Here is a 15,412-nt window from a genome sequence, read left to right as displayed (position 1 = left end):
TGAGGGCTGTGAATGGAGTTCATATCTACCAGACGTTTGTCATGATTTGAATTGAGGGCTGTGAATGGAGTTAATATCTACCTGACTTTTATCATGATTTGAATTGAGGGCTGTGAATAGAGTTAATATCTACCTGACTTTTATCAGGATTTGAATAGAGGGCTATGAATGGAGTTAATATCTACCTGACTTTTGTCCTGATTTAAGTAAACAATATGTTTACTTAGCAAGAGTTTATTGTCATGCTTGTTTGCAATAAGACAAGGCCTAGTAATTGTTTTTTCCAAAACACCATATTGCAAGTGAAATATGTTTATAAAAGGAGCTGGGTAAACAATTATTAATTTCTGTTTAATAACATTCTTTCGAAATCAATGAGCAGAGTTTATAGTTGTGTTAAGGTATAATTTCAGAGGAATTATTTAAATTAGTCATTGGAATTACAAATTACCCATTAAATTTTTGGGGTGGATTAAACACTGTTTTGGGATTAATGAGAACTCGTTCAAAGAGATTTTGAATTATAGTATTGTGGTACTCCAAGTCATTCAAGACTCTTGCTACATCGGGGCATTGAAGATTATAGGAATTCATTCAGAACATTCTATACTTTTAGGCCTGTGATATAACATTTATGATTATTTGGGAATTTCTTCGTTATACTGTGTTTTGAATTTTCTCTTTGTATTCTAGGGAAATAAATCATTTGTTGATTTTACTACTTGTTAGTTTTGCTTCTTTCTGTTGTATAGTTTAAGACCTAGAGTCGTAACATTATGTGCAAACTGAAATGGTACTAACAGTCAGACTATGTCAACGGTCCCTCATTTGATGAAGTAAATGCTTGTATGCAACAGACAGAAACACATTTTTGATTCAGCCAATCCATCCTAAACAAGCTATCGTAGATAAATCTGAGATGGGTTATATACCCGATATATACCGTTCGACGATACTCATACTCTGGTATATGCGAGACCGGTAAAACACGTGAAAGACAAATATATGTTGAAATGTTAACTATGTTTCAGTGTGATAGTGTTAATTTGGATTTGGATTTTTTTAACGTAACTTTAACAATTTTTCAGTCATATCGCTACGATGTCTGCATTGTGACAGTTTATAGTGATGTCTAGCACTGGGTCATCATGCCGCAGACATGCAGCATGTTGTCCCACCCAGTCACATTATCCTGACACCAGGCCGACCAATCCTAACACTAACCTCTTAATGCTGAGCGCCAAGCGAGGCAGCTGTTAGTACCATTTTTGTAAGTCTTTGTTATGTCTCGGTCGGAGATCGAACCCACGACCTCCCGCATCCGAGGCGGACGCTCTAACCACTAGGCCACCGGAGCGGTCGATAGTGTTAATGTTGTTGTTGTTGTTGTTGTTGTTGGATTTAACGCCATTTTTCAGCACACGATAGGCTATGCATGGCGGCCAGTATTAATGGTGGAGGAAGAACCCGGGAAAACCCAGAGAAGAACCACCGACCCACGAGAAGCTACTGGCAAGCTTTCTCACATACCCACATTGGCCGAATCCTGGACTCGAACCCACGCAGACAGAGGTGAGATGGCAGTGATCCGTAACGGAGAGCGCTTTAGACCACTCGGCCACTCGGGGCCCCGATAGTGTTAATATGTACCACTCCAGCAGAGATGCCGATAAAGGACCGAAGTACATTTTTGTTCGAATCAAATATCAAACGACATTGGAATCAAGCTAGATAAGAAATTGTAGGTAACAAAACAATATACGCAACACGTCCTATTGATTTTTATATTCACAAGCCAAATTAATCAAACACAGCATATTATGGGATATAATCGATAACAATATACATTTTGCTCGAATAGGGTTCTGTTGTAAATTTCATCATGTTTTAAAAGTTTTATTTTGTTGCTTGGTGCCATTTTGAAAGTGTAAAGGAAAAATCATTCGAAGATACAAACGATGTGATGGATTAAACGGCGTTGTATCTGTTTGGAGTGTTTTTTTTCTGTCACATGTGCTGGTGGCGCATCAATGCCTGGTGCAATCTAGAGGCGAATACTGAAGAATGACGATGTACTTTATATCACCCAAATGCATAACAAATACCTGGTGTTTTCTAAGATGATCTCAATGCCCATATGCCAAAAGAGTTAAGTGTCTAAAAGATCAAAACCATATTTGTTTAAGACTCATCACGAAACGAATAAAAGTAAGAAAGGTAGTTACGAAATATTAATGAAACATACATTTTCTTAACCTTTCTGTAAGGAAATAGATTCTAATATTTAATATCAACAAACATTATTTATTTAAGTATAACAAAATTTTCAAAAATGGATTTGTTTAGTTTATATAATCATGTGGTAAGATAGCTACAAAAAAGGTAGCTTTGTCAGACCACGACAAAAGAGTTTTGCCTGATCACATCTTTAGCTTGCCTTATGATTATATCAATTTCTAGCCAATATAAATTCAAACAAATGCATAAAACTGCCGCATTAAATAAATATTTCGCTCTCACAGGGTCTGCGCTGGAATGAAATTATTTTGATTCAAAATGCTACGGGCATCATAAAAGAAAACGAGCTGCAAAATTAAAACAAATAATCAGAATGCTTTCTCCAAATTCGGTAAGGTTATTCACATTGGAGAGCTTGTAAAAATGATGTGATCCAAAGTAGGCAAATTGAATATGGTAAGCAGAGGGAATTAATGCAAACAGAATGCATCTACATGGTATCTACCTGACCATTGTGGACTTGTCAAAAATCTGGACATTAATAAAAATCAAAAGAAAGCGATATAAATATGTTGACCCCTCAAACATGGACAATCTTAAGACAGTACTTCAGTGAACGTCGGTTGGCAAAATGAGCTAGAGAGAAACAATTAATCACAGGCCACCCATATCTGGCATATGAAAAACACCACAATTACTACCATTTTACTGTCTTTTAAAGTTTATATTATCCTGTGTTTCCTTTAGGATTATTAATAAATTCATAATATAGGAGGCCATGTTTCACACTAGTTATCAGAGTATTCCATATGATATTCATCTATCAATAGATATTGGCCTTATCAAAGGTCCCTTAAAAAGTATTTGATGAAGAAGTCTGGATAGTTTAGCCCATTTTCCGTTGCTGATAAAGATGAGATCTAAAACCCGTTCACACTAGATGGGACAATAATACCGATAAGTTTCCTTCCTAGTTCTAAGTAAGGTATGTAACATTCAAGCCTAAAAGTACAAGATAATAAAAAGAAAAGTTAATAAAGAAAGAAAGTATGTACCAAAGAAGACTAGGAAAGCCGTTCTGTTCCGGAGAGATCCTAATCCGGCCTTCCCATCATGCACTTCCTTACTAATGATGAAGGGGTTGGGGCGATCCTGGCCCGACGGTTCGTACACACCATCACTAAATGCCGCAGGACTTCTGCGTAACAGCTGCCCATCTGAAATGTGTTGTAAGATACATGCAGCGTTCTGTTATATGGGATAAAATAGCATAGGACTATCCAGGAACGAAATAGCAATTATTCAGTTCACTGTGATATCACAATAATTTTGTTTATAATTTGAGACCAAGAAAAAAAATGACTAAAATGTGATATATCAAGACATGCCGTATTCACTTATCGAAAGTAAAGTTAAACTTTGAATTTAGATTAATCCTTTGGAGAATGATGTATCATCAATATTTTGATATATCTTATGCTAATACTGCTGTTCAATAAATATTGTTTGAACTTAGTGTTCAACTATGTTTGAATACACTTGAAAGAAATAAGCAAAACACACCGGAGACTTAAACAATACTGATATTTTTAACCATAGCATGTTTCCCTCCAAAATATATAATAACCAACAAAATGGCTGACTCCGTACAATGGATCAAAGATTTCCATGGAAACTGGTAGATGGCAAAATTAAATTACAAGTTTAATTAGGTTGCTATTATTATGTACCTACGTAGTTTAAGGACTATTTTGCGTTGCCTATAAACCCATAATTTGTATGAAAATAAGCTGATTCCCACCAAGTTTTGCAGCTGGCGACAAAATTATATGAAATGATAATCTAGTTTGACGACTGCACTTTTCTTCTATGGAAGGTGTTTGTTCCTGTCACGAGTAAAATTTAAATTATAGCCGTACTTGTGGTTATAACAAGAAATGTTTGAATGGAAACCTAGATGTGTGTGTGTGTGTGTGTGTGTGTGTGTGAGAGAGAGAGAGAGAGAGAGAGATCACCTATTGCCCCCCAGTCAGGATGTATCAGATTGTTGTACCAGCCATCTTGAGGAGTCAGTTCAAACTCCTTGCTGCAATAAGCTGTAAATGGATTTCAGAATTATAAATAGTTTGCTTCTTGTTGACAGAAATAAAAAGAAAGACTTTTTAAAAACGAAACAATTATTAATGCTCACTTCAGATGTTTCCTTTTCAACCAATCAAATGAACGCTAACCGTCCGTCTGGTTTGCTTAATATAGGTACACATTAAAAAGTTAGCAAAGTTAAACACCATTTACAAAAGGAGTTAATCATAATGTTAAACTTTTAATTAATACATGTTTAATGACGACTGGAAAAGAAAATAGCTAGTTTAAAAATAAAAAAGCAACAAACACTATCGATAGAGAATAAAATGTTCACAATTTTAAATTCAATTCAGAATTCATGGGTTATGTTTCAGAACAAATATCCACATCATCCCCTTTCTAAACCATTTTAATTGGTATCCGCATTTCATTTGAATCGTATGAATTGTTTGTCTTATTTCACGTTAGGTAATATTTCCAGCAAGAGTCTGGAGAAACGGTCATTGCACTGTCTTCCATACATTTACTTGCGAGGGTAATTTAGACAATGAAACACAGATAAATATCATTTTATGGGTACTGTTGTTTCTTTTATAAAAAAAAAAAAAGAAATCACCATACAGGACAAAACGTTTGAGGTGCCTTAATAGAATAAACGTTAATATGTTGGTCAAAAGATAGAAGGATTGCATGCATTGATTTGTGAATTATGCTGACATTCTGTCTGTGTTACCATGAGCAAGTAAAGGGCATAATGAGTGAACAAAAATAAATTATAAAGAGAACTGAAAACAAACGTCGAGTTGTGAGCGTACGTACACCTTTGGTAACTTTAATTTTTGAAATATCTGAAGATGGATATTTAAGGGAAAATGCCCTGCAGGTAATATGTATATTTATTTGTGCATCTGTTTTTTTTTTGTTGTTGTTGTTGTTTTAATTCTGTCTCTCTGTCATATTATTTTTTATTTATGTACTAAATCTGTCTTCACTGTTTCTTATTTATTTGTATTTATTTTGAAGACCAAAGCTTTCACTGTGTCGATGCGGACCGCTCCGGTGGCCTAGTGGTTAGAGCGTCTGCCTCGGATGCGGGAGGTCGTGGGTTCGATCCCCGGCCGAGTCATACCAGAGACTTAAAAAATGGTACTAACAGCTGCCTCGCTTGGCGTTCAGCATTAAGAGGTTAGTGTTAGGACTGGTCGGCCTGGTGTCAGGATAATGTGACTGGGTGGGACATAATGCTACATGTCTGCGGCATGATGCCCCAGTGCTAGACATCACTATAAACTGCCACATTGCAGACATCGTAGCGATATGACTGAAAAATTGTTAAAGCTACGTTAAAAATAAAAATCACATCACAAATCACTGTGTCGATGCGTGGTAAGAAATTGTGTGATGGTCTAGCAAGCATCGATGTTTTGCATTTGTGTGATTTGTTGGCATTAATGACATTTGAAATCACTGCAAGAAGGGTGGAGAGGTATAATATTGTTATGCTTCCTCACTAATAAATAGGATAGGGAGGAGCGGAATGATAAATATAATCAAAATTGGTTTAACAACCACTTTTCAAGGAGAAGTTTATTGTGGAGACTATCGATGCATTGTTTGGCAATTTTGTGTTATTTCCAAATGAAATTGAAGTTTACTGACTATCATTACGAAAAACTTAGATCTGTAGCACTGGTATTAGGATCATCTAAGGAACGCTTAGGCATTTGTTTGGATTGCATATTGAAGGAATATAGAAGCATATTATGTACAATCCAGAATATCAAGCGTTAGTTTATAGGGACGGATCCTCAAATATCTACAATCCAGAATATTCAAGCGTTGGTTTATAGCGACGGGCCCGCAAATGCAACTACGTTCAAACTATGGAGAAATTTAAATTTGCTATATCAATTTCTAAACGAGAAAGAACATTTCTGCCGCCATGAAAACTTTACCGCGATCTTGACGTAACCATTTAATGTACGTCACTGCTATTGCGTCACATCATAAGCAGTTATGCATGATTAAAATCCATTTGTTGACAGCAGTGTTTAACTCGTTTAGTTTTTTATGTATAATTGATAACTGTAGGTGATACAGATATTTGTTTCAATTGAAAATAAATTCATTCCTCTAAATAATGTAATAAAAAAGTTTCATATCTGCTTATGCTATTTAATGACTTTCTTTCGAAGGTAACTAAACATCCTAAGTCAGTTATTCGTACTTCTCCTCCGCCTATCCCAAAATTAGCATGATTACGGATAAGAACTGCACTTTTTCAAATTTTATTGCATTATTTTATAGTCATCTCAAGGTTTACAGTTTGTAATTTTTTTAATTTACTGATATCAACAAAGAAATAAGATTATTATTAACAGTACTAGTTGTTAGCGGTGGGCATTAATTTACATATGTTTTTTTCATTGATGCTTAAACAAATACACTAATTTTGACGTTTAAGTTGATACTTAAACAAATACACAAGATGGTTAATCTGTATGAAATTTTATAAAATTACTTGATTTGTTTTATTTTTCCACAAGAGTGGAACATATATAATAATGTCATTATTCCTTTAGAAGCTCTTGTTTGATAACTACAGGGTCAAATATTCAAAATTCTTTTTTTTTAAAGCAGCTTTACCGCAAATTAAAACCGACAATATTGAAAATTGATTGGAAATTGGAGAAATCTATTACTTGATTACCGATGGAAAATATGGAATGTCTTTGAACAGGTTTAGACATATATCTCCTTGACCTGAAGTTTAGTCTGGAAAGATCAAATAAATTTAAAAATAAAAAAACACGATCTGTAAGTCTTGTACTTCATATCATGTATAACAACATGCAAACGGTCATATTACCAAGATATCGAACTATTCTTATAATGAAATATATACAAAACTATTAAAAGTACATAATCTTCATTTTTTTAGAAGCTGTATTATGTATAATTAATTTAATTATTTGTATGTTGGTTTTAAAAAAAAATTATTTCATTACATGTTATTGTAAGGTAACATTGTTTTCTGGACTTGACCTCGTCCAAAACTGAGTTCAGTTCTGTTTGACCTGATTGACTTTTCAATTTCTGTTTTATTTCCTTGATGTAAACATCTAATAATAGCTTCATTATTCTGTATGTGTATGAGCCAATTAACCGAATTATTATTCAGGAAAACATGTTGATTTGGATCAGGGTTTTGGAGAAGCCAAATTGAATTTTATAGGCTATTAAGTTTTAAATAAACAAGGCTCATTAAATCATGCTAGAAAGTTATTTTCCATTAGGTAAAGTTTGTTTTTAGGAAATGTTAATTTGTGACCTGGGGTCAAATAAAGAACTGTATTATTCTGTTTCAGTTTTGCTTTTCATATCCTGACAAGTATTCCATAAACCTTGTGCTATTAGGGATGAAATGGAACATGTAAATTCTAGGTTCAATACTTACTTGTTGTCGCAGTCACAAGTAGAACAACAAAAACTAAATCAAGGAACCTAATAGTTTTCATATCGGCTCCGATACGATATCTACCTTGTATTTGTTACTGAATACAAGCGTTATGTAGTGAGTCTATAGCTATACACTGAATCCGAAATAGGAAGTGTTGGATTTATCTGCACGCATGCGTTTAAGTTTTAATCAATCTCTTCATCGATTAACCGCAAGGAAATAGTAACTTACCTATTCTGATATCATTAAGCAAACACGTAACTCTAAATTCTTATATAAAAAGAGCGGATTGTTTCTATTGGATGTGTTAAGGCACGATTTTGTCCTGCATCAAGGAATGCAGTCATGATTTTGCTGTTGTTAAGGATAATATGCAACACCGTTTTAAATTTGATTAGATATCAATTTCTGTTTGCATATTCGTACGTAATGGATTGACGAAAACGTTTAAGATCTTCCCTGAAAATTGGCAAGTCTTTCAAAAAAATCAAACCTCAACGCAAATAGTCTTCACTGGCCATTTCGATTTGTTTGCAATTCAAAATGTCAAAAGGAAAAATATACCCCATGTCATACTTCTCACAGCAAACTTCATAAATTCTTTTTTTTTTAAACCGATCACTTCCATTTAGGCAATACGGGATTGCGGAATACATACAAGGTTTACTTGCCTCGAAATAAAAGAGATTGACTACGTGCAAATCTACGTACGTGTAAACATAAATTTTGACAAAGGAAGAACTCTAATGAGTACAAGGAATTTTATTTATGTATCAAGGCAAGTTAACTCATTTTTTATGCTGAATTTTTACTTCCTTATAACATTCAGTCAAGACATTCATTAGATTGGCCTAAACAAGTCATGAAAATAAACAAAGTGAAGGGGCACAGTGTTCGCAACAATTTTTTGTATTTTTAATATACATGTATGTCCGCTGAGCTAGTCGGCGTGGGGATAACATCCAAAATTGGATAGTAAATCGCCAGATAGCAGAGATGCTTACATAACGGAGATATTGCAGAGTTCATTTCACAAGGGTAATGTAATGGGTCTCTAAATATCCCCGCAACCAGTAGCGGGAAGTGTTGGATTTATCTACGCACATGTATTTAAGCTTTGACCGACCTCTTCATATATTAGTTGCAAATAATAGTAACGTATCACTTCTGATATCATTAAGTAAACACATGACTTTTAATTCCTATTTTAAAATAAAGCTGATCTTGTTTATGGGGTGTGAATTATATATCGCATGTACAAGTAACTGGACCAGGTGATGCATTACAAACTTGCGTTGTTCTCAAGAATAATGTGCAACTCCGTTATAACTTTGATCAAGTTCCTGTTTGTTTTATTTTATATGTAAAAAAATGAACGAAATCGCAAAAACTGTTTGAAAGTTGTCACGGCTTGAAAATATTGTCAGATCTCAAAACTAGATAATTTGGTATCACCCTTTTTGGTTCGTTCGCAATTCAGAGGGTCAGATGGGAGAGAAGCGTGCAATCACACACAGCATCATACTCGGAACATTTGTAACTAAAGACGGGCGGTGTACGATCTGAGCTATTCAGGCTGATGGTCATTTCTTGCTACAGCGCTCCTAATACACCTTCACACTTTTCAGAGGCACAAGATTTTTTATGCGTTAATTCATCATGAAATTTCCCAAATAACCTGACTTGTGGTGAGCTAAAGTCGAAATTTTGGGGTCTTGGTGTACGCCATATCCCACTCAGAAAAATACTGTGAGTTTTCTAACTATTCAACACGCGTGTACAGTCACCTGAGCTATTTAGGCTGATGCATTTGTGTGGTTATGACACACACGTATCATCCATTATGAAGAGGTATAAGAGAAATCTTGAAATTAATGCCAAAACAAATAAAACTCTAGTTATCTAGGGATGCTACTAGCTGACCTGTATGTAGTTCTGAGTACACAATCTGCAAACCGAGATAATAGAACAGACTTGCTTCATAATCAAGCTTGTTGACTTGAGAGTCTCAATAGAAACCTTTTAAAAAATTTGAGTCGGATTGGTGGTGGGAAGGGTGAGCTATGTGTTGGAATTGACTACTGTAATTGTACAAATCGTTTTGGTTAACAACCACAAATCTAGTTCATTAAGCTGTGTGCCAATATTTTAATCGATATACGTTTGATACTTTATAATTCTGTTACTTCGGTTTAATTCAATGTTATGTAAATAACCGAGGCCGTATACCATTACTATTTTCACAGTGCAATACTCATTACGGTGCTAAAGACTGTAGATATCTCTCAGGCAGTGGCGTCGGACTGATTTCTGGCTCTTTTGTACTTGATTTGTCAACTGGTAATTAATTATGCCAGCATAAGAATCATAAAGAAGCTTGACATTTTGACAAATTTGCCGAAAACTTTGGAAAGAGTTTAAAACCTAAACTCACCCTTCGGGTCGCAACATTCTTCATGTGTTCTGGTGGACATTAGTACATATCGAAACTTGTTAGACTGAACTTAAACTGTTATTTAACATCAACTCTATGTCATTACGTAACATTTTCTTTTTAAGACATCCTCCTCCGAATAGTTATGTTTATCGTATAGGCATGACTCACTTCCTGATCCACATATTGTTTTGTCGTCCTCTTTTTGACTCAGATTTAAAAATGTATTATTGCTTTTCCAAACGTCAAAATGATATTTGGAATTTTCACCTTTCTTATTTTCCCCTTTAAACATGCAATACATTCATGAACATTTATAAACCGTAAACCAATGGTCATAAATCTTTCATTGACTTTCCATTTACTTCAATGGACATAGTTCGACAACGCAAGGGTAACTTTAAATATAATGGAATGTGTTAAAATGCAAACGGTCATATTACCAAGATATCGAACTATTCCTATTATGAAATATATACAAAACTATTAAAAGTACATAATCTTCATTTTTTGAGAAGCAGTATTATGTATAATTAATTTAATTATTTGTCTGTTGGTTTAAAATTTCTTTTATTTCATTACGTGTTATTGTAAGATAACATTGTTTGCTGGACTTGACCTTGTCGAAAACTGAGTTCAGTTCTGTTTGACCTGATTGAATTTTTTTATTTTCTTTTATTTCATTGATGTAAACAACTAATAATAGCTCAATTATTCTGTATGTGTATGAGCCAATTAACCGAATTATTATTCAGGAAAACATGTTGATTTGGATCAGGGTTTTGGAGAATCCAAATTGAATTTTATAGGCTATTATGTTTTAAATAAACAAGGCTTATTAAATCATGCTAGAAAGTTATTTTCCATTCGGTAAAGTTTGCTTTTAGAAATGTTAATTTGTGACCTGTGGTCAAACAAAGAACTATATTATTCTGTTTCAGTTTTGCTTTTCATATCCTGCCAAGTATTCAAAAATTTTGTATTGTTATAGATGAAATGGAACATGTAAATTCTAGATTAAATACTTACTTGTTGTTGCAGTCACAAGTAGAACAACAAAAACTAAATCAAGGAACCTAATAGTTTTCATATCTGCTCCGACACGATATCTACCTTGTATTTGTTACTGAATACAAGCGTTATGTAGTGAGTCTAAAGCTATACACTGAATCCGAAATAGGAAGTGTTGGATTTATCTGCACGCATGCGTTTAAGTTTTAATCAATCTCTTCATCGATTAACCGCAAGGAAATAGTAACTTACCTATTCTGATATCATTAAGCAAACACGTAACTCTAAATTCTTATATAAAAAGAGCGGATTGTTTCTAATGGGTGTGTTAAGGCACGATTTTGTCCTGCATCAAGGAATGCAGTCATGATTTTGCTGTTGTTAAAGATAATATGCAACTCCGTTTTAAATTTGATTAGATATCAATTTCTGTTTGCATATTCGTACGTAATGGATTGACGAAAACGTTTAAGATCTTGCCTGAAAATTGGCAAGTCTTTAAAAAAAATCAAACCTCAACGAAATAGTCTTCACTGGCCATTTCGATTTGTTTGCAATTCAAAATGTCAAAAGGAAAAATATACCCCATGTCATACGTCTCACAGCAAACTTCATAAATTCTTTTTTTTTTTTTAAACCGATCACTTCCATTTAGGCAATACGGGATTGCGGAATACATACAAGGTTTACTTGCCTCGAAATAAAAGAGATTGACTACGTGCAAATCTACGTACGTGTAAACATAAATTTTGACAAAGGAAGAACTCTAATGAGTACAAGGAATTTTATTTATGTATCAAGGCAAGTTAACTCATTTTTTATGCTGAATTTTTATTTACTTATAACATTCAGTCAAGACATTCATTAGATTGGCCTAAACAAGTCATGAAAGTAAACAAAGTGAAGGGGCACAGTGTTCGCAACAATTTTTTGTATTTTTAATATACATGTATGTCCGCTGAGCTAGTCGGCGTGGGGATAACATCCAAAATTGGATAGTAAATCGCCAGATAGCAGAGATGCTTACATAACGGAGATATTGCAGAGTACATTTCACAAGGGTTATGCAGTGGGTCTATAAATATCCCCGCAACCAGTAGCGGGAAGTGTTGGATTTATCTACGCACATGTATTTAAGCTTTGACCGACCTCTTCATATATTAGTTGCAAATAATAGTAACGTATCACTTCTGATATCATTAAGTAAACGCATGACTTTTAATTCCTATTTTAAAATAAAGCTGATCTTGTTTATGGGGTGTGACTTATATATCGCATGAACAAGTAACTGGACCAGGTGATGCATTACAAACTTGCGTTGTTCTCAAGAATAATGTGCAACTCCGTTATAACTTTGATTAAGTTCCTGTTTGTTTTATTTTATATGTAAAAAATGAACGGAATCGCAAAAACTGTTTGAAAGTTGTCACGGCTTGAAAATATTGTCAGATCTCAAAACTAGATAATTTGGTATCACCCTTTTTGGTTCGTTCGCGATTCAGAGGGTCAGATGGGAGAGAAACGTGCAATGACACACAGCATCATACTCGGAACGTTTCTAACTAAAGACGGGCGGTGTACGATCTGAGCTATTCAGGCTGATGGTCATTTCTTGCTACAGCGCTCCTAATACACCTTCACACTTTTCAGAGGCACAAGATTTTTTATGCGTTAATTCATCATGAAATTTCCCAAATAACCTGACTTGTGGTGAGCTAAAGTCGAAATTTTGGGGTCTTGGTGTACGCCATATCCCACTCAGAAAAATACTGTGAGTTTTCTAACTATTCAACACGCGTGTTCAGTCACCTGAGCTATTTAGGCTGATGCATTTGTGTGGTTATAACACACACGTATCATCCATTATGAAGAGGTATAAGAGGAATCTTGAAATTAATGCCAAAACAAATAAAACTCTAGTTATCTAGGGATGCTACTAGCTGACCTGTATGTAGTTCTGAGTACACAATCTGCAAACCAAGATAATAGAACAGACTTGCTTCATAATCAAGCTTGTTGACTTGAGAGTTTCAATAGAAACCTTTTAAAAAATTTGAGTCGGATTGGTGGTGGGAAGGGTGAGCTATGTGTTGGAATTGACTACTGTAATTGTACAAATCGTTTTGGTTAACAACCACAAATCTAGTTCATTAAGCTGTGTGCCAATATTTTAATCGATATACGTTTGATACTTTATAATTCTGTTACTTCGGTTTAATTCAATCATTACCATTTTGATGTGTCGTTTTAATGTTATGCAAATAACCGAGGCCGTATACCATTACTATTTTCACAGTGCAATACTCATTACGGTGCTAAAGACTGTAGATATCTCTCAGGCAGTGGCGTCGGACTGATTTCTGGCTCTTTTGTACTTGATTTATCAACTGGTTATTAATCATGTCAGCATAAGAATCATAAAGAAGCTTGACATTTTGACAAATTTGCCGAAAACTTTGGAAAGAGTTTGAAACCTAAACTCACCCTTCGGGTCGCAACATTCTTCATGTGTTCTGGTGGACATTAGTACATATCGAAACTTGTTAGACTGAACTTAAACTGTTATTTAACATCAACTCTATGTCATTACGTAACATTTTCTTTTTAAGACATCCTCCTCCGAATAGCTATGTTTATCGTATAGGCATGACTCACTTCCTGATCCACATATTGTTTTGTCGTCCTCTTTTTGACTCAGATTTAAAAATGTATTAATGCTTTTCCAAAAGTCAAAATGATATTTGGAATTTTCACCTTTCTTATTTTCCCCTTTAAACATGCAATACATTCATGAACATTTATAAACCGTAAACCAATGGTCATAAATCTTTCACTGACTTTCCATTTACTTCAATGGACAGAGTTCGACAACGCAAGGGTAACTTTAAATATAATGGAATGTGTTAAAATGCAAACGGTCACATTACCAAGATATCGAACTAATCCTATTATGAAATATATACAAAACTATTAAAAGTACATAATCTTCATTTTTTGAGAAGCAGTATTATGTATAAATAATTTAATTATTTGTCTGTTGGTTTAAAAAAAAATTTATTTCATTACATGTTATTGTAAGGTAACATTGTTTGCTGGACTTGACCTTGTCCAAAACTGAGTTCAGTTCTGTTTGACCTGATTTGACTTTTTTATTTTTGTTTTATTTCATTGATGTAAACAACTAATAATAGCTCAATTATTCTGTATGTGTATTAGCCAATTAACCGAATTATTATTCAGGAAAACATGTTGATTTTGGTCAGGGTTTTGGAGAATCCAATTGAATTTTATAGGCTATTATGTTTTAAATAAACAAGGCTCATTAAATCATGCTAGAAAGTTATTTTCCATTCGGTAAAGTTTGCTTTTAGAAATGTTAATTTGTGACCTGTGGTCAAACAAAGAACTATATTATTCTGTTTCAGTTTTGCTTTTCATATCCTGACAAGTATTCAAAAATTTTGTATTGTTATAGATGAAATGGAACATGTAAATTCTAGATTCAATACTTACTTGTTGTCGCAGTCACAAGCAGAACAACAAAAACTAAATGAAGGAACCTAATAGTTTTCATATCTGCTCCGATACGATATCTACCTTGTATTTGTTACTGAATACAAGCGTTACGTATTGGGTCTATAGCTATACACTGAATCCGAAATAGGAAGTGTTGGATTTATCTGCACGCATGCGTTTAAGTTTTAATCAATCTCTTCATCGATTAACCGCAAGGAAATAGTAACTTACCTATTCTGATATCATTAAGCAAACACGTAACTCTAAATTCTTATATAAAAAGAGCGGATTGTTTCTAATGGATGTGTTAAGGCACGATTTTGTCCTGCATCAAGGAATGCAGTCATGATTTTGCTGTTGTTAAGGATAATATGCAACTCCGTTTTAAATTTGATTAGATATCAATTTCTGTTTGCATATTCGTACGTAATGGATTGACGAAAACGTTTAAGATCTTCCCTGAAAATTGGCAAGTCTTTCAAAAAAATCAAACCTCAACGCAAATAGTCTTCACTGGCCATTTCGATTTGTTTGCAATTCAAAATGTCAAAAGGAAAAATATACCCCATGTCATACTTCTCACAGCAAACTTCATAAATTCTTTTTTTGTAAAAAAAAACCGATCACTTCCATTTAGGCAATACGGGATTGCCGAATACATACAAGGT

The 15,412-nt window shown here is 34.1% G+C and overlaps 1 protein-coding gene across 3 annotated transcripts in view; it reads right to left on the bottom strand.

Annotated features, from left to right (window-relative positions):
- The window catches only part of LOC149801624 (dual oxidase 2-like), an 81,540-nt gene extending 66,670 nt beyond the window's left edge, over positions 1 to 14,870 (bottom strand). The window contains exons 1-3 of one of the 3 annotated variants that reach the window (XM_089955894.1): positions 14,742 to 14,870; positions 4,254 to 4,334; positions 3,294 to 3,455 (exon numbers count right to left, since the gene is read on the bottom strand). In XM_089955894.1, the coding sequence (XP_089812020.1) occupies positions 3,294 to 3,455; positions 4,254 to 4,334; positions 14,742 to 14,802 (304 nt within the window). In that variant the 5' untranslated portion in view covers positions 14,803 to 14,870. Of the gene's footprint in view, positions 1 to 3,293; positions 3,456 to 4,253; positions 4,335 to 7,780; positions 7,937 to 11,246; positions 11,390 to 14,741 lie in introns of those variants that run through there. The other 2 variants (XM_089955892.1, XM_089955893.1) reach the window with 2 other exon arrangements.
- Between the last annotated feature and the right edge of the window lie 542 nt (positions 14,871 to 15,412).

The sequence above is a fragment of the Sinohyriopsis cumingii genome, chromosome 4, assembly GCF_028554795.1.
Source record: "Sinohyriopsis cumingii isolate HCF-2022 chromosome 4, ASM2855479v2, whole genome shotgun sequence".
NCBI classification, from domain to species: Eukaryota; Metazoa; Mollusca; class Bivalvia; order Unionida; family Unionidae; genus Sinohyriopsis; species Sinohyriopsis cumingii.
The sequence above is the reverse complement of the archived record's forward strand: the minus strand, read 5'-3'. Positions and strand labels throughout refer to the sequence as shown.